Source organism: Diadema antillarum, unplaced genomic scaffold (genome assembly GCF_040938485.1).
Source record: "Diadema antillarum isolate AM-2024a unplaced genomic scaffold, OU_Dant_1.0 scf00000065, whole genome shotgun sequence".
NCBI lineage: Eukaryota > Metazoa > Echinodermata > Echinoidea > Diadematoida > Diadematidae > Diadema > Diadema antillarum.
The window spans coordinates 3,623,435-3,643,586 of NW_027270954.1; the positions used below are offsets into that span (position 1 = coordinate 3,623,435).

The window sequence follows — 20,152 nt, forward strand, 5'->3', positions numbered from 1 at the left end:
CATAAAACGGGCAGGAAGTGTGTTTTTTAAGCAGTTTATCTCGAACATTTTTGGTAGAATAGTGTGATTAGGTGTGTCTTTAGAATCCCTTTTTCATTTCTGAAAAACCTTGTCCACACTCTTCACTTTCAACTCTAATAACTTTAAAAAAGATAGTGCTACTGCTTTCAAAGTTGGCATTAATTATGGACAGAATGTGTTAATGTTGCATGCTTAATTTCAATTTAATCTAATAATACTTTCATTGTTATTTCTCTGGTGGTTTACTTCCTGTTTTTTGTCCCATTCATCGCACAGCCAGCACGGTTTGGTAAAGATTAAGCGCTTGAATAGACACTGTACTTCAGAGCCTCTTTACTCAGTTCACACTTTTCCTGAGTTTGTACTTTCTTTCCAATATTTAGATAGGTTAGGAGAGTCCATTTGATTTGAGTTATACATCATTTTAAAGCCTAAGGTCTGCCCTTTCAGAATATGGTCTTAACTAAAAATTCATATCTGGCGACTTTTTGTTTGTTTTGAGGTGCACGATCACATATGATGTACCGTCAGTGATATTATACTGTATACGCCGAATATTTCGCGAGGTTTTTATTTTCGCGAATTTCGTGAGTCAGGTGCTATTAGCGAAATTAAAGACACATGAAAATATTGAATCCCAATGTGAATGTGACGTACGCATGTACACTTCTCCTTTCAGTAAAGGACTCCACGATCGCGAATTTAACCACTCGCGAAATCATCGGGAATTCCTGATTCGCGAAAATTTAGACTCGCGAAATATATGGCGTATACAGTAATGTGATATGTTGAATGTGATCATGAGAAAGAGAAATCAAACAAGATAGAGGAATAGAACAGCATCATGGCATTTTAGAAACATTATCAACCTGATTTACAGCCAGGAGAATCAGATTGTAGCAGCTGCTATGTCTCCAAAAAAAATATATACATTATACCACCTTCACTGAATCCCCTCCCCTTCTCTCCGCTCCAACAGAGGAAGCCCATGATGGCAAGTACTCCCACATGCTCTTCACCCTCCACGTCTACCAGTACCGCATCGACAAGTCGGGAAAGGGCGGGGTCATCGGAGGTCGCAGCCGTCTCCATCTCATTGACCTGGGGAGTGGGGACCGGAGCGGTGGCAAGGCAGCAAACGGCTCAGCTCTCTCCTTCTCTGCCCTCGGCAATGTCATCCTGGCGGTTCTCAACGGACAGAAGCACATCCCAAACAGGTGGGCGTGGCACTTCTTCCGGTCCTCGATAATTTGGATGCACACCTCCATATGTGATGGTTAGATATGATGGTATATAAACCAGGAGATGCATAGACTAGTACCTTTTAAAGCAACTTATTCACGACAAACGAAAAAGAGCTAGAGTTTATACAGCAAATCAAATGTCTAACGTCATTTTCCATTTTATATATCTAATCATCACGGGAGAGAGTTTCATATTTCAGTTTTTTTATTTTTTTAAAGGATTTAAAGCATTTCTCTTTCATGTATTTTGCAACTCTGAAACACATGTCAAAGAAGTCTGGTGTTAAATGGGTACTTTTTATACCATCAGCTTCAGAAGTTTATATTTGTACAAGTTTTCAGCAGAGGTGGCATTAGATATCCAGCAATTTTGTCTCTGTTGACAATCTCTGCCTGAGGCCAAATTCGTCATTTTATAGACACTTCTTGTTAGTCACATTGACAAAAAAAAATGGTGTGCCATACTTAGTGGGATTGTCATTGTTGGTTTGGTTTTTCTCTTTTGTGGAGGAGGCACATTTCAAAAGCAGCCCTGTGGAATATATCAGTTTGGTTGTTAACATGAAAAGTGATTAGACTGTGATATGGAGTAACCCAAGGAAAGAATATACCCAGATATGAAATTATATGAGCACAAAAGGGTCATTTTGTTTTCATTGTGTGTATGTGCAAATCATTTTTCCACAACCCCTTAAGATATTCACCTAATCAAAGCACAAACCATTTGTTTCATATACCATTTTTTTTTTATTCATGTTTGAAAACCAGAAAAATGAAAATTATATTATATTTGACACCGTGGAAATGTTAATCCATACCTCAGGCCTCTACAGTGGCCACTAGATGCTCTTAATGCGATTATGTCTTTTGCCCTACTTTTCAGTAAATCTTTTCCCAGACTTAACCATTGATGGGATGTTTATCCCAGGTGCTTAAAGCTCAGCAAATCCAATTCCCATGCAGAAATCTCCCCACGGGACTAAAGAGCATCCTCCAATAACTTGATCCCCAATTGTGAGGTTGAACGTGTGACCGTCCGTGTTCTCAAACTGATGATGGTAGATCGATTTTCCCCCTTTGAATTGCATGCTCTCTGATATCTGGCAAGTTGGATGCGTTGTCGAAGAATGAGAGCATCATGCTATGGCTGCAGATAATTGTAACCATGATAATGTCAGTCGTAGATGCTCAGATGCATGTATCTTGTAGACACTTGTGGAGATGGAAATTCAGGAATGCTTCTTGACTTACCGCTGACATTTAATGTGAGAGGAAAATTGCTTTGCTGGATTTTCTTTGAGTAGATGTTGATCAAGCAAGCATTTTAACGTCACTGTTTGATTGCAAAACCATGCCTGCATGGCGGGCCCTTTGATCTCGGCACAATAAGACCAAAAGGCATTTCAGCTGTGAGATGATGTTCTTGTAATGGTCACAAAGAAACCATCAAGCAGAAATAAGATCCATAAAAAACTGTTTAGATCCTGTCCCAGCGAGGGCGCCCCTCTGTGTGATTGCATGTTAAGTGAGGCGGTCTTCAACCGCCTTGCCGTGCGTGCAAGGTTTAACTGTCAAATAATTGATATCTGCCGAATGCCTGGTAAAGGGCAGCTTTGACTTCTGAGAAATGATTTCTTGTTAAATGTAGCTGAATTTCTTATCTGTCACAAGAATTTAGCAAACTTCCGACATAACCACTCAATATTCATCAGCACACCAGGCAGTGTTTGGCAACAGTGTGATATCAGAAAATAATTGTCCCTCGAGTTGATCACCCTCGGCTCTTTGGCACCGCTGTGAGGCTTGTCAAAGGTTCTTCCCGTTGTCAGAGAATGGCCGGTGAACCTCTCAAGCACATGCGCTTTGATATTAGCTCAGTTCATGGACACCACCTAACATTTCAAGATTACTAAGCTTTCCCATGTGGTAGGCCAGTAATGCCTTGCAGAATCCAAGGAAGGTGTGGCAAATTAATACTTTCATATCTTGAAATTTGACCCATACTTAAGATGAGAATTCAATGTTTATATCTTCAGATCACACCTTGTTAATGTGTGGGGGGATTTCTCATGTTTCAACAGTTTCAATCAATAATAAAGCACCAAATGATTACTAAACATATATTAATCTAGTTACCAGTTTAGTACAGTATCTGAATACATTATATATGTATGTTACAGGAATGTTCAGCGCACTTGTGTGTAATATTTATTGAGAAGCACAAGAAATTGTGATAGAATCTTTAACTGGCTTTGCACGAAGATGATTGCCATGTTTTTCCTTAGTGACATGCCTTGTGTTATGCAACTGGAAAGGTTGACCATTTCCTGAGCTGTTCTACGTCTCATGAGAACACACAATTTTATAGTGATTCAACTTACAATGCATTGTGCTCATATAATGTGGCACCACGAGACACTTTTTTTTTTCTCTCTCTCTCTTTCTATCTATTTACTGTGATTCTAACCATGTTGTCTTCTGTCTATCTGTAGATTGATAGGTTTTATTACCGATAGATCTTTATTATGAAGTGAATGCATGTACATACCTGTGTGTCTACCTATGAATATACATGCATAGATGTTACACTTAAATTGGAATGGGATAGTTGTGATATGTCTCACGTAGTATCTGTTCCCACAGTTTGGAACTCTATGAAATGGTGTGATTTGTTAAGTTGTCACCAACAGAAAAATATTACATATTAATTGTACTGACACACTTTCATTGATTCCAAGAGAGTTCTGTTTGAGTTTAATCAATGCATATCTCTTATAGGAGATAGTTTGAATGGGAAGACATTTTGTTCGATGGAAAGTTGTTCTTTGCGTAAACATGGAAATGTATGTATTGTGAAAATGTTCAACCAGCGTGTTTGACAGTCTTTTTGTACGGTGTTTGTGTGTGGCGATGCAGGGACAGCATGCTGACCAGACTTCTCCGCGAAGCCATGGGCAGTCTCTCCTGCAGGACCGTTATGATTGCTCATGCCTCGGCCGCCATCAACAACTACGCCGAGACGCTGGGCACCATCCAGAATGCCTCGCGCATTCACAGAATGAGGAAAAAGAAATCAAAGGTACTGGTATGTTTGTTGCAAACAGTAAATGACGAGAGATTGATATATTTTTGTGTGAGTGTCTGACTGTATCTGCCTGTCTGTCTGTCTGTCTCTCTGTGTCTGTGTATGTATACACACACATATGCATGCAATTGTTAACTTCCTTTTTGCACTTCCATTTCTGTGCCAAATATCTATAGCTCTTGATAATAGGGAAATTTGATATATGATCACAACCCAGGGGCGAGAAGTTAGCGAGAAAGAAGAGTTTGAGTAATTCCTTTTCCTGGCAATTTTTTTTTTTTTTTTGGTACTGAATTTTTTTCTTCAGGCTCTGAAACAAAATGAATCATTTTCACAGCGGAATTTTTGAATTTTCTAATGTCATAGAGAGTGACTAACTACAAACGTTTGTTGACGAGTTGATGAAACTCTTGCCGTAGATGTGAATAATTCATGAATTAGTTCTATTCAGTACAAGTAACCCAATCAGAGGGATCATATTCATTTGATAATTATGAGAACAGTGGATGAACTTTCATGCCAGAACAATACAAAACATAGGAAGAAGGCATTGGCCTCTGATTCCATGCAGTCAGTGTATGATGGACGAACTCCCAGACTCTATGAAAGGACAATAGGAAGAGGGAAGCTACCCATGATGGAGCATCAAACACCCTTTTCTCCTTCCTCACTCATCGCTAACGATGAAATCCATGCAGGAAGCTGGGAGAATGGAGACAAGTAATGCTGGGGGACATTTTTGATTCATCTGCCCAAGTCATTAGTCGTTCATGCGTAGTCTTGACTGCTTGGTACCACGCATTGTCTTCTTTGCTGGACAGCTCATTTGCACGTTTTGCATTATTTATTTTGATGTGTTCCCCCCCCCCCCCTTTTTTTTTAAACAACTTCAAGTTGGTGTGATTGTTGTGGCCTAGCCTGATTGATTAGTGCCCCCAGGGCGTGGAAGAGGTTTCAATTCTGACATGAATTTTTATGGAAGCATTGCTTGTAATCATCTTTCCAAACCGTGTCATGCCTATTCGTTCATGAATTACTGGTGTAGGTCATTGACATTATCTGCGAACATCAGCACCACAAAGTTTTTGCGGCATAGAGCAGACAGATTCAAGGAGTGCTGTGGCTGCTGTGGTGTTTTATTCCCAGTCATCCTCTGTAAAATAGAATTGATTGATTGCTGACCTTTAACAGATTGTTATACACTGATATATGTATATATTTATCTATTTACAATGTTTGATAGACTTTTAACTTTGCTCCAAAAAGTGTGGCTAGCTCTTATTTTAATCCCATGTCTGTCTTTTCCATGCACAGTATTCTGGAACAAGCTCTAGTGGTGGTGAGAGTTCATGTGATGAAGGCCGGGTCAGGAGGAGGAGATACCCACCCCCAGCAAACAATGGAGTGTGCCTAACTGATGCTGTCAACCAAAGTGATCCCGAGTACATCTCCAGCAGTGAGCAGTCCTGTGACACTGTCATATATGTCGGACCGGATGGCTGCCCGCTGAGTGACCGCGAACTGACCGACAACGAAGGTCCGCCAGAGTCACTGCCCATTCTCAAGGGTCTGAGTTCAAGTGAGGAGGACAGCCGTGGAGGTTCGTCCAGTGATCGCGATGCTGAGGAGATTCGATGGGCAAATGCAGACTCCATGAACGAAATGTCAGGGCGAGACACAGATGGTGGAATGAGCGGAAGTGATGTTGAGTCAAGGACTACCAATTCACGAATTCCAAATGGTGCTAATTCTTCCAGACAGTCATCCAGCTCCATCCCCAAGTTGGCCACATCTTCTAAGGACTCCTCAGGGGGGCGTAAAAAGACTCCTCCCGTGCCACCTGTCAGGACTGATAGTACCAAGAGGACAAAGCAGGGTGTGTTGAAGGGTGAAAGAAATGGAAAGCTAGTGAATGGTTGCAAATCAGACAGGAGCCAGAGATGTGACTCACAGGGTAGTGGAACGTCAGGCCCGGACAGGCCACAAAACTTTCCCAGCAAGCTGAAACCTCCTGCTGCAATTCACAAACCAAAACCGCTTCCAAAGCCAAAGCCCATCACTGTTCCAAGACCCAAAGCTTTCATGTCGTGTTCAGACACCGAGGCTGAGAACTGCATGTCTGAAGAGAGGCGGGCCGTTGGAAGGTCCCTGATGTCATCAGATGTCAATCGAGTGATGCAGGACAGTGAGGCAGAAAACTGCTCAAGTGGCAAATCTGCCTCTGACGGGGAGCTGATAGACAACAGCACGAGTGAGGATGAGCCTGATATAGAGGAACTTGCAGCCCTGGCTGGTATCCCACTGGTTCCCAGCGGGCGAGGAAACCTGTCCCCAGTCATGGAGATCGATGATGGTGCATCGGAGAAAGATGCTCCCCATGCAGCGAACAGTTTTAATGCAGATGTGGATGATGATGGAGACGAACTAACTGCAGCCCTACGGTGCGCTGATGCTGACTTCACCACCCAGGCTGCCAATCTTGCTGACAACCCAGTGGTGGAAACACCATCATGTGTTGACATCCTACCACCTGCTCTGTCTCCAAGAGCTGAGAGACTCCTTTCTCCAACTGCCCTAAGACAGGCAGGAATTGATGCAGAGTGCCTGATGAGGACAATTCATTCCCTGGAAGGACTGTCTGAGTTCTTGGACAAACCCATCTCAGAGATTTCGGAAGATGATATATCCTCACTGGCATGTTCTGAGCAGGACACTCTGAGTTATGTGTCAAGAGACACAGAAGATGTTACCTCAGTGACAGACATGTCCATCGATGATTTGCCAATGGGATCTGAAGCGATATGCTGCATCAAAGAACTAGGGAGAAGATCTCTTGACTCTTACTCAGAGAATTTTTCAATCAGCTTTAATGGTGCCAGCATGGATGCTTGTCTGAATGATCCCTTTCTTATGCTGGGTGCTGAGGAGCGACAGAAACTGGGACTGGGCAACTATGTGTACTCTGATGATGAGTCAGAGATCGCTGATGGGCCAAATCGTCTCCGGCGGTCAGAGCGTCGTTCAGAGATGGACACAATGGACTCACTCTCACTAGCAAGTAGGGATATTGAGGCCATTAAGCGGCTGTATGTCATTTCAAGCCTGAGCAATGAAAACATCTCTATCGATGACGATCTCTCAGAGGTGGTCCAGCTGCCGGACTTGGCCTTTGGGGACTCTCTGCTCCAAGATGAGCCTTCTGTAGTCACATATATGACAATCAACAATGATGAGCAAGTTGTGATGAGAGAGAAGCATCTTGCTCTTGATCACCCCCTGAGGAGACTCAGCTGCATCAGCGATGCCACAGACGCCACCTTCAGTACTGCCTCCCGTCCTGCCAGCTTTGCCAGCCAAGATGACAACACCCTCATAGGGGATGCTGTCGATGGGGAGTCCAAAAACGAACCTACCTCACCAAACACCATCAATCTCATCAACAGCCTCCAGAATCTCAACATAGATAGCATGAAGCCAAGTAATGGCTTCATCAAGCCCCAGTGGTTTCAGAACAATCCCGGTAATGCCAGGGCAGAGGAGAACCCCAAGACAGGCTACACGCCTTCTTCTTCAGAGACATCTCCGGTGTGGCTTAGAATGAATGTTCCCATTACGTCAGCACAGGAGACATGCAGGCAGGGTCAGCCATCGTCGGGAGGGATGAAGACCGCTGTGGCAAACAGAGCTGTCTCTCATCTTGACACGAATGCAATTCTTCCAAATGGTGTGAGACCAGCACTTCCCGCCCACATGGTGAACAACATCCCCAGCAGCTCTAGCCCAGCGTCTTTCTTCAGCAGCCCACAGCATCAGGGTAGCGCAGCAGCAGTCCAAGCAAGGCACTTGTCCCTCTCACAGCAGCCTCCTCCGCACATCCTCAGTGCTGCCATTGAAAGTGCCAAGCATCAGATGGCAGTCAGGAATGATATGCCAAGGCTCCAGTGTCTGGCTGACTTGGAGAAGCTTTACGGCATCGACATCCGCAAGCCAGATGGTGCAGCTGTGGAGGAACTGCGGAGTGAGGTGGCCAGTGGTGACACACATTCTGCTGCCAGTCAAAGGGGCTGTGATATCTCTACCATGGAGCGTCCACCAGCCATTGGAGCCTGCTCAGCACCTCCATTTGAGGTGGAGTTCAATCCTTACTTCTCGCAAGAGTATGATGATGTTGTGCCATCAGGTGATGCAAAGGAAACTGTTGCCATGGTTCACCAGCCTCCAAGATCTGTAGCCTCGAGTGAGGCCAGGACTAAGAGAATTGTTTCTAGGAAAGAAAGTGGGCAATCAGAGTCCAGCAGTGTTTCAAAGAGTAGTGATTTGACAGTGCAGAGCTGCCCAGTTAGTCGAATACCACAGCTGAATCATGGCACTCCATCCAAAAACTCTCATGTGTCCAAATTGTCTTCCAAGACCAACAAACCGATTGTGAAATCCAGAGAAGAAAGCCAGTTGGGAAGTAAAACCCCATCTGGATCCTCCAAGAAAGGTAGTCAGTCAAATAGCAGAATACCCCAGAAGTCGCCAGCCAGCTCACGGCAGACTCCCAAATCAAGTGCCCTACCCGTAAAAAAGTCACTGAGCAAGTCAGCGCCCTCTCTGTCGAAAGTGACTCCGCCTTCGTCCAAGATTCCCGTCACAACTGTCACATCAGTCGATGGCAGTGCCGACCCTCCCACAAATATGCGCAATGCCAACAACAACATTGCTCAACTCCAGCCGGGCAGTCGCCTTACCAACTCCTCGGACAGCAGCAACGACAGCGGCATCGCGTCCAGTGAGAATGTGACCAATTCCAAGCCGGCGATCCTGTCCCCATACTCCACGGTGACCAAGCCGAGACCCGTGAAGAGCTCCAGCAGCGGGCACGGCAGTGATAACAGCAGCACCTTCAGCGACAGTGTGCCGGCTGCCAGGGGTATGAGGCGGGTGCATGGGGCGAGTGGGACCAGCAGTGGCTATGAGAGCATGCTGAGAGACAGTGAGAATACGGCCAGCTGCTCCTCAGCACACGATTCACTCAGTGAAGGCTCCTGCGGGCGGGTCAGGGGTAGCAAGCTTCCTCGCAAGAAGTTTGGAGGTAAGCTTCAGCCTTACGTGTCCATGCCCTTTGCTGAAAATTACCAAAATCATACCTGAACTATCCAGTAATAAAAATTTATTATAACAAAACTATTTCAGGTCCTTATTTTGTTCAGAATGTGAAAAGTAACATCAAAGCAAACTTCATCAGAAACCTTATTTAAGTGACATATAAATGCAATGTTGTCTTGCTCTTGTTTTACATTGAAATAACAGAATTTATCTCCCAAATCTTGTCATTTCATGTTTGTCATTACCACATGTCCATCACAGAATGAGTGCAAGAGTACTATATCCATTTCCACATCACATTTTTAAAGAAAAATGCAATGTATGACAAAATTTGGTCAACAGCAATTATGGCAAATGTATGTTAAACCCTCTACCCAAATGTAGGTGCAAGGAGAAGTCGCAGCGTCCCTCGATCGTCTGCCTCAGACTGCGGCCCCTCCACTGGGTCCTCCCACAAGTCCTCCTCTCGCTGGAAGGACCTGCCACCCAGGCCCATCATGCCCAATGAGGAGGGCGTTGAACTCAAGGTCTACGAGGTCGATGACCCCCAGCGCATTCAGCAGCAGAGGCCAGAAACAATCAAGGTGAGAGCGGATGACTTCCTGCCCCAAATGTTGTAATCTTCATTGTCATCTCATGGTATTGGGTAATACTAATTCCTCATGCTGGACTTTCTCTTTAAGCAAAGTGTTACTTTAATGACTTCCACAGTCTTTCTGAGTCACTTCATGACCATCCTGTACTTTCTTCTCACTATTTTCACTTCATGTCCTTACATTTTATTTTTCTTTATAGGCCTAAGTTGAAACACAACTTGACCTCGAAAATTGTATTAGTCATAGTCACACAAACTGATGTATTCAGACTTTACTGTGTGTTAGGATACTGGTCCAGTGCTGTACCAATCCTCCAGTACACAGTGCTGTCTTTTCATGTTTGTATGGTGTAGGTTTGAGTGTAATGTGTTGTTGTATCACCAAGACATAATATGTCCTTAGACTGGTTAGAATGATTTAGGTTTACATTAAGCCACAAATTCAAGACGCAGACCACATGATCTCACAACCTTCTCTTTATAGGCCTCAACTGCTTAAGTAGACTAATACTGTGTGTTGTATACGCTCAACTCTTTAACCCCTCCCACCTCTTCCAGTCCATGTATTACTGCTTAGATTGTTCTCTGTTCTTCTCTACCTCAGACTGAAGTGGGCAGTCAACATGTCAAGGCCATGCAATGGAACTCTGTCCCCAGGTCACTAGAGCAAATATTGTAACAGAAAAAAAAAAAAACAATCAAAAAAGAAACTTTTAAGAAAACATGATTACTGTAGCCTCGTGGAAGAGGAAGATGAACTGCAAGTATCAGCTTCACTAATGAGAATCAGAGAGAAAGTGCAATATCTTTTATGCTGAATGCAAATGGCAGTCAGTAGAGACATAGTTTATGAATCACCACCTTGGCTATATTACTCAGTGTTCAACTCGTAGACGACAGTATCGAAGATGAACTTTTTGCGTTGCTCGTAAAATCCTGGTAGGAGGGGAAAAGTGATCTTGATATATCCTCTGACTTAAGCATTAAAGTCTTAGCTGGTGCTTGCAGACATTAAACCTCTCCACACCAGACCTTCTTGTCTGCTCCCCAGAGTCATGTGACATCCCTCAGTGTATTCAAGTTTGACAGGCATGGAGTGTGCTGCTTGGATTTCTTTTTTTTTATTTTCAATTATTATTTTATCTCGTAATGTACGGTAGAGAATTCAGCCATTGGCTGCGCATTAGCCATTGGCTGAATTTGCGTAATATGAGAGGCCGTTCCGCGCGCAATCGCCATCTTCGTTCCAGCGCAATGTTCGATCGCGAAGCGATTTTTATCTGACCGAAAAATCGGAAAATATCATCGAAATCTGCGGAAATACGGAACTGAATTCGTGCTCTCTTACAAGCGTGATTATCGTTCTCAGCATGGATGAACCAGCTGACAAATCGGAGAAGGCAAAAGCCAAAAAAGATACCGAGCTGTGTGAGCCTAAGGCCAGCCCAGCTCCGGCAGCAAAGAAGAAGGCTGCAGGCAAAACTCTGTCTAGCAGCGGGAGGCCTAAGGCATCCCGCCCCGCGGCTTCGGGGAAGGCACAGCCGAACCCGCCCGCACCAGCTGCTACCGCTCCCAACCCGACTGTGACTACAGCGGAAAATAGCACGGAGGTTATGTCCCGCATTGGGAAACTCGAGTCAATGTTCGAAAAAATGATCGAGACTTTGAGTACTCCTCATCATGGAGAACAACATGCCAACACGCCGCGGGATTGTTTTAGTGAATATGGCGACTGCGACACACAAAGGGGAAGCAGCTCACCACCCGTCATAGAATTGGCGGATAATCGCAGCGTGGCTGATTTCCTATCGGCAAACCGCGATGACACGGTCAGCTTGTTTTCGGACGTAGGCCTACAGGAGGCAGATAAAGACAAACGGCCAGAATTCAAGATACCACGAATGGCTCAGAAATTCGTGGCTCCGTCCGGGATAGGGGAACCACTAGATGAGGATGTCGCGGACACCATTGTGTATATGATGGGACAAAAACTTGACCAGAAATCTCTCGACGAAGCAGCAACTCGCTACCCCTGCCCATCTAACTGCACATGTCTAGAAACCCCTAAAGTGAACAGCACTATCTGGGAGAACATCTCGACGGGGACGAGACACAGGGATCTGAAACTACAAATGATCCAATCATCCCTCTTGAAAGGGATAAACGCGTTTGCTCGTACCCTTCCAGCAACTTTGTCTGAAGCTCAGCAGGATGCTATGGCTTTTCTCTGCGATGCAAACTTCTCCCTCAACTGCATGAGAAAGGACAGCATAAAGCCTGACATGAACTCAAATTTCCACCACCTGTGCAAGCCCTCTCACAAAGTGACAAAGTACTTGTTTGGAGATGACCTGGGGCGCCAAGTGAAAGAGATCCAAGAACAAAGGAAAACAATGTCAGGCATGATGAAATCACGCTTCACACGAGAGCAATCACGGTTCCAGCCGTACAAGAAACCGGATGTGACATCTCGCCGTCAATACACGTCGACTGGGTTCACCCGCCCGTTGGGGAGGGGTTATGACCGCCGAACATCACATTCCAACCCCATGGCCGGTTCATCTGCACAGCCTTTTTTAGGGAAGGCTTGGAGGGGGAGACCTCGAGATCCTCCTCACACTTACACACCGACAGCAGCAAGGGAGGGTGGCAACAAGCAGCCAACCTACCACAGGCAGAGCCAAAGCCAGGGGAGGAAATAGAACAGGTAGGTGACTATGAACACAACATAGACAACGATCTAGTTACAACACCAGCTGTCGTCGGAGGTCGTCTGAAGCCATTTTTCCCTGCTTGGGAAAATATCACGAGAGACTCACACATTATTCAAGCAGTTCAAGGCTATACAATAGAATTTGACCCAGAAAAATTTCCCCCTTCTCGAGAAAAACCTCTGCGTTCTTACAAGCGGAATGCTGAAGAAACAGCCAAGATTGACCATGAGATTCTTGTTCTGGAAGAAAAACAGGTCATTGAAAAATGTGCCCATGAAGAAGGGGAATTTATTTCAGAGGTTTTCACGAGACCAAAAAAGAACGGAGGAGTTCGATTAATTCTTGACCTGTCCGAACTCAACAAAAGTGTTCAGTACCAACACTTTAAAATGGATAATATTCAATCTGGTATTCTACTCCTCTCAAAAGGGTGTTATATGGCTTCAGTAGACCTCCGTGATGCATACTACACAATTCCCATTCACTTAGACTCTCGTAAATATCTCCGCTTCGTATGGAGAAACCAATTGTGGCAGTTCAAAGCTTTGCCAAATGGCTTATCTTCCGCCCCAAGACTGTTCACCAAAATACTGAAACCAGTGCTTGCCTTACTAAGACAACAGGGGCACACAGTTTTGTCGTACTTGGACGACACACTGATAATTGGGAACAATAAAGCAGACACTCGCTCAGCAGTGCAAGCCACCACTGACCTTTTGACTAGTCTAGGGTTCATTATTCACTCAGAGAAATCGGTACTTGAACCATCCCGTGAGATTGAATTTCTGGGTTTCCATTTAAATACATCTGAAATGAGAATCACCCTCCCAGCCAGTAAAAGCAATGACATTCAAGATGCATGTCGATCCTTGCTTGCTAATAACAAACCTAGTATCCGGGAGGTAGCTAAAGTCATTGGGAAGATTGTGGCTGCCTTACCAGCATCTCAGTACGGCCCCTTGCATTACAGGCAGCTGGAAAGGGAAAAAATCAGAGCCCTGAGAAAACAGAAAGGACATTTCGATAGACATATGAGCCTATCAAATAGAGCCAAGGCGGAACTAGTTTGGTGGTCATCCCATGCACATCTCGTGTCTAAACCCCTGTACCCAGGGAAAGTATCAAAAGAAATAAGAACAGATGCTAGTGGACAAGGTTGGGGTGCCACAGACCTGCAATCCAAGACAGGGGGTAGATGGAATGCTCAAGAATTAGCAAGAGCAGCAGGTAATGAAATAAACTATCTGGAAATGCTAGCAGCCGGTTTGGGACTCAAAAGCTTCTGTTCAAATGTCAGAGATGCACATATACTGTTGAGATTAGACAACACCACAGCGGTGACATACTTGAATAACATGGGCGGCGTCAAGTCTGAAGCATGTAACGAAATGGCGTTGCAAATTTGGGATTGGTGCAGTAGACGACAAATTTGGATAACAGCATCTCACTTGGCAGGCTCTAAGAACACAGAAGCTGATACGATGTCAAGGAAATTCAATGACAATATAGAATGGATGCTAGACAAGACAATATTCAATGAGATAGTGCAGAGGTATGGGTTACCAAATGTAGACCTTTTTGCCACCAGACTGAATGCCCAGCTCCCAACATACGTCTCCTGGAGACCAGATCCAGAGGCATGGGCAGTAGACGCATTCACTATTGACTGGGGACCCCTAGTATTTTATGCGTTTCCCCCATTTAGCTTGGTTGCAAAGTGTCTCCAAAAAATCAGACAAGATGGCGCTAGGGGAATTTTGATAGTGCCAAATTGGCCAACACAGCCCTGGTATACCGTACTACGTAACATGCTATTGGAGGAGCCCTGGGTATTGCGAAAACACCAGTTGTTAACCCAACCCATTACAGGTAGACCCCATCCACTTACACATCTCTCCCTCTTATGTTGCAGGGTTGGAGCAAACATTTCATAGCTCAAGGACTGACGGAGGAGACTGCTGATATAATGGCAGCGTCTTGGAGGAAATCCACCAAGGAGCAGTATATGGTGTATATTAGGAAGTGGCAAAGGTTTTGTCATGAGCGTCACTTATGTTGGACCCATACGAAGGTGGGAAATTTGTTTGCGTTTTTTAATTCTATGTACAAAAATGGAGCAAGCTACAGCACCTTGAATACATCAAGGAGCGCACTAGCATCAGTTGTTCTTCTACGGGACGAGAAATACACCATTTCTACACATCCTTGGATTTGCCGGTACTTCAGGGGCATTTTTAATCTCCGACCACCCACTCCGAGATACAGCTTCATATGGGATGTGGGCAAGGTGCTGAGCTACCTCAGACAAGTAACTCCAGCTCATAAGATTTCGCTGTGTCAACTGACACACAAAGTATGTTTTTTACTAGCGTTGACTTCTGCCCAAAGAGTGCAAACACTTTCATACCTAACCCTTGACAATGTGAAGGCGTCCAAAGATTGTGTGGAAATACACATTTTGTAGCAGTGGCTGATTTGATAAAGCAGAGTCAACCTGGGAATGTGGGAGTGAAAGTAACACTAAAAGCCTTTCCCGAGGATAAGAAACTCTGTGTTGTACACTATGTTAAAGAATACATTAACAGAACAAGCACATTGAGGAAGGAGGTGAATGCACTATTTGTCACCTACAAGCAACCCCATGGGAAGGCATCAAAGCAAACCATCGCTCGATGGATAAAAACTGTGTTGAGAGCATCAGGTATCGACACCGATCTCTTCAAAGCACATTCAACGAGATCGGCGGCAACCTCATCTGCCAAGAGGAATCATTTTCCAATAGCAGACATTCTCAAGCATGCTGGGTGGAAAAATGAATCCACGTTCAGGAATTTTTACCTGAAACCGGCATCCCAGGCAACATCTTTTGGACAAGCAGTTCTGGGACAACAGACCTCTAGGAAGGGACAAGATTCAGTCCTGTAAACATAGGTAAAGTTGCCCAAAAACTTTCTCTGACAATATATTCTGTGAAAAATGACTACTGTGAAAATCTTTGAAGTCTCATATTACGCAAATTCAGCCAATGGCTAATGCGCAGCCAATGGCTGAATTCTCTACCGTACATTACGAGATAAAATAGAAAATTAAATGAAAAACATTGAAATTTAATTTGTATTTTATGAGTAATGGGAGGATAGAGAATTCAGCACCCTCCGCTCCCTCCCTTACTCTGAACAGCCTTAAATGTGGCTTATACAAGATCTATTTTATCTCGAAATATTTTTTCACAGTAGTCATCAGCTTTTAAAGATGGCGATTGCGCGCGGAACGGCCTCTCATATTACGCAAATTCAGCCAATGGCTAATGCGCAGCCAATGGCTGAATTCTCTATCCTCCCATTACTCATAAAATACAAATTAAATTTCAATGTTTTTCATTTAATTTTCTATTATCCGTTTTTCGGAATGCAGATGTGAGATGTAATGCACCCGTTTGAACATTTCCATATTGTGTATGTCATCCAACGTGGTGAAAACAAAGTATCTTCACGTATAATCAACAAATGCCCTCATGCTCTTTAGTTTGCCCTTGAGTCATTCAAAACTAATTTTCCGTGACACGTGCATTATATTTAGAGGTTGATGTGACAGATATCATCTCTAAGTTGTTGCTCTATGATGAAAGTCGAGTAAGCATTGAGGTATAGCAACGTTTATGCCTCGGTTTGTCTATTAACTTTGCATTCATTTCTCTCTCACCTTACTACTTTGCCCACCCATTCCATCTCATCTCATACGCCTTAAATTTCTACCGATCACAATTTCTAACCCCCTATCTTGCACCCTTCCCTCTACCCCTTACCCCCACATAAAAATCCCCGTCCCCACATCCATCACGCTTTATTAACCTCCGACGCACATCACAGCAGGATTCAAGTGGCGCTACTAACTCAAAGTCTCCCAGCAAATGCTACTCCAAATCACCCAGTAGATCACCGAAAAAGTCTGACACTAACACGGGTACCCTGGGCGGGGCCCCGCCACCGCCGAAACCAGACCAGTACGAACGGAGCGTGAGACCAGAGGTACACTCTTGCACCTGTGGAGTTGTGTTGTCTCATGATCATGTACATTGTCATAACTTTCAGTGACATCAATCTAGCTTCCATCCAATCTGAGAACCAATTCTGTCTATATGCATACATGAATTTTTTTTTCTGGCATGAAATCAAAGACACAGCTAAATACTTGGCTTAGGTTATAATGATATTAACTGTACATTTTACTTATCAATACTCAATGGTTCGTTTCAAATTTATATTTATAAATATTTTTTTATTTTGTGATTTGGAATGACTGAATGATTTCAACTCCATTTACCACAGCTGAAAACTTATTTTTCAGATTATATGTTTCATATGTTCTTTAATTCATTATCCCTGGAATGCTGAGTGTTCTAATTCTGAATGTCGGATTGCATTCTGTGTTTCTTTTCAACATTTTGGTTGTGTTTGTTGTAGTGAAAGATAAGTTGAGGATGATCTGTAACTTATGGGAAATGTCAATTAAGGAACATCATGTCAAAATCATATTGACAGCCACCAAAATCCCAAGCTTTTACAGCAGAGTTTCATGCCATGGTTTCTTGTCCAAACATCCTTTATCAAAGGGTTGTTTCTTTTGCTAGAAGAGGCATATATTCAGAATGTTATTATAGATGTAGTAATTATCGTTTTATTTTATTTTTTAGATGTAGAAATGGTGAGAAATATACCACATAGTTTGGAAATCACTTCCAAGCACTCAATTGTAGGCTGTCATCCTTGTTAAGTGGTGTCCTTACCGTTGAATCTGAACAGAGCTCAGACGAGGCGGGGGAGGAGCTCTCCCCGGCCCACTGCCGACACAGAGAACTAAGGGCCCAGTTGGCCCTGGCAGAGGCCCAGCTCCAAGAGGGCCAGGCCCATTGTCCATTTGAGCGTAAGCAGCCCTGTCTTGTCAGTAGTCCGGTCTAGTCCTGTGTCTAGTCCAACCCATTTCTGTACAAAAGAATAACTGTACCACAAAACAGTTGTCCTTAAATGGTATTGTCTATATTGCAACGTAGCCACTCTTTTTTTCTTTTTGCCCCATTATTTCTTTTTTATTTTTGCCCCATTATTTCTTTTTTATTTCACACCTGTTCATTGTGTTCCTGCTTATAATCAAGATAGTGATAGAATGTATAGAGTAGTGTTAATAAGCTCATTATATTTATTATGATTTTATTACCATAATACTTATTTCAATTATTTTGACATTTGATATTATTATGGTTATGTTACTGCTTGTCAGATTAGTTGCTTTTGTGTTCAGCCGCCAGTTTTTGTTTGCAATTTAGTTGCATCATCAGTTGATATAATGTGCTATCTACTTGCTGTTGCTTTTAAGCCTTTTCACTAGCGTTGTCATACACTGTATGTTAAATATCATTCAGTCATTGCTTGGAGGATTTGTTGCTGAATTGTCGGGGGGGGGGTGGAATTTGAGGTTCTGAAAGACAAGCCAGATTAATTGATTTTTTAATACATTTGACGTCAACAAAGAAAACAATATAGTAATGAAATGAATAATGATTTAAGGGAAAAAATTGAAAATTCAAATTTTCATTTTTGCAATGCTGTGTTGAGGACAAAGGTATTTTGCAGTTGTAACAATATCACAGATTTTGGAAAAGCAGAGAGAGTGCCCTACCCCAATTTACATCCTGAAAGATATGCTTGTTCAGAAAGGAATATTTCTTTTTCGTGATTGTGTTCCCTTTGGAGGTAGGTGGTTCCTCTACTACCCTAGATATAGCATTCCCAGGGCATTACCTTCCCAAGCTGTCTTCCTGCCTATTTTGCTCAGGGGGCTTCCCCTGCTGTGTATCATCCTGGTCTTGTGCAAGGGCTCCCTCTAGCATTGTGACTTGTCACAGTGCCTTGCTCATGCACAGAATTTGCTACCAGTCAGAACCAACAGAAACAATCACCCTTATGTCGAGTCGCCCTTGTAATGGAGAGGTTTTTTTTTTACAAGAACCGTAGCAATTTGGATGAAAACAAAAAGAGCAAAAAACATAGGAGGTTACTGCTAGTTGAAACCTAGCCATAACTAGCGAACAACTCTTAAATGTGGGACAAGTTATAGACAACTCTCCATGTGTTTTATTTTAAAAATTTTCCCATTAGCATGCAAATATTTATTCATGATAGATTATGAAGATGGCATATGAAATCAGGTGAATCAGATGACAACAGCAGTTTGTGCTTTTTAAGTACAAACTAAGTGCTGGAATCCACCAGAATTTGCGCCCATTTGGTCATCACCCTGTAGTGATTACTACGATTCCTACACTAGTATTACCGCAGCTTCCTAATTTGTGCCTCATATGTGGTTTGCATCATTACTTCAATTCATTTAAACTTTAAAGACCAGATTGAAAGCTTTAGTTTTCTTCATGGTGAAGAATATGAACGAATGGCTCTTTGGTGCTGTGATGACAGGCATATGACAGGATTACTCCAGGTTACCTGAACATTCCGGCTTACTTCCAGTTTTCAATTCATTCATGTGCAAGCAGGTCGGAAACCTACTGATCTCGAATATACCATTTGATGTCCATGCTGTATCCCGATAATATCCATTTTGATCACATTCACCTACATCTCTAACCATAATCTGCAACCAAGAAAACACACTGCACTTGTGTAATCATCATATCCCTTCAGTTTCATGATAACCTCTGTGTAATTTGTTTCCCCAATTATATATTGCCCTTTATTTCTTCCCACTGAACACATTACCTTATGTTATATATTCACATCATTAACCAATACAACATCACAATGTCATTATATGTATGTATATTATATATATAGATATATTTATATAGAGATATTGTTGTATTGCTGAGTTTAGTTTGTCTTGGTTTGCAAGGTTTACGTCTGTTTTTCAACATGTATATGATATGTGTGTATTCTTTGTCAGTGTAAGCATTGTTCTACGATTGTCCATTTTTCAGTGAAATTTATCTACCAATGCATAACCAGTGCTGATGCATGAAAATGAACAAATCATTTAGGGAAATGCTGTGATGTTAATCACGGAATATCATCATATAACCCGTCTTTGTGCAAAGAAAATATGCCAGCTTTTAGGTACAGCACTTCATTCCCACAGAAAGACCTTAAAGGACAAGTTCACCTTCATAAACATAAAGATTGAGAGAATGCAACAATATTAGTAGAACACATCAGTGAAAGTTTGAGGAAAATTGGACAATCGATGCAAAAGTTATAAATTTTTAAAATTTTTGTGTTGGAACCGCTGGATGAGGAGACTACTACAGCTTGTGAGTCATATGCGTACAACAGTATAAAGAAAATGTAAAGAAAATTCAACATATTTTCACTTTTTTCGCATAATAAAAGAGCAC

General features: G+C 43.0%; 2 protein-coding genes and 1 pseudogene across 2 annotated transcripts in view; all 3 read left to right on the top strand.

Moving 5' to 3' along the window:
- Positions 1 to 20,152, top strand: part of LOC139716475 (uncharacterized) — a 147,148-nt gene that overhangs the window by 125,725 nt on the left and 1,271 nt on the right. The window contains exons 8-11 of the mRNA XM_071628021.1: positions 1,007 to 1,238; positions 4,182 to 4,344; positions 5,665 to 9,427; positions 9,826 to 10,025. Of these exons, the coding sequence (XP_071484122.1) occupies positions 1,007 to 1,238; positions 4,182 to 4,344; positions 5,665 to 9,427; positions 9,826 to 10,025 (4,358 nt within the window). The remainder of the gene's footprint in view (positions 1 to 1,006; positions 1,239 to 4,181; positions 4,345 to 5,664; positions 9,428 to 9,825; positions 10,026 to 20,152) is intronic.
- Positions 11,407 to 14,798, top strand: LOC139716407 (uncharacterized). The gene is made up of 2 exons (XM_071627953.1): positions 11,407 to 12,743; positions 14,663 to 14,798. Exon 1 carries the CDS (start codon positions 11,407 to 11,409, stop codon positions 12,736 to 12,738), a length of 1,332 nt encoding a protein of 443 aa, XP_071484054.1. The 3' UTR covers positions 12,739 to 12,743; positions 14,663 to 14,798.
- On the top strand, positions 12,734 to 16,070 carry LOC139716476 (uncharacterized; annotated as a pseudogene).

Bases quoted from the DNA above. Each gene is read 5' to 3' on its own strand.
- LOC139716407 (XM_071627953.1), top strand. From the start codon at position 11,407: ATGGATGAACCAGCTGACAAATCGGAGAAGGCAAAAGCCAAAAAAGAT.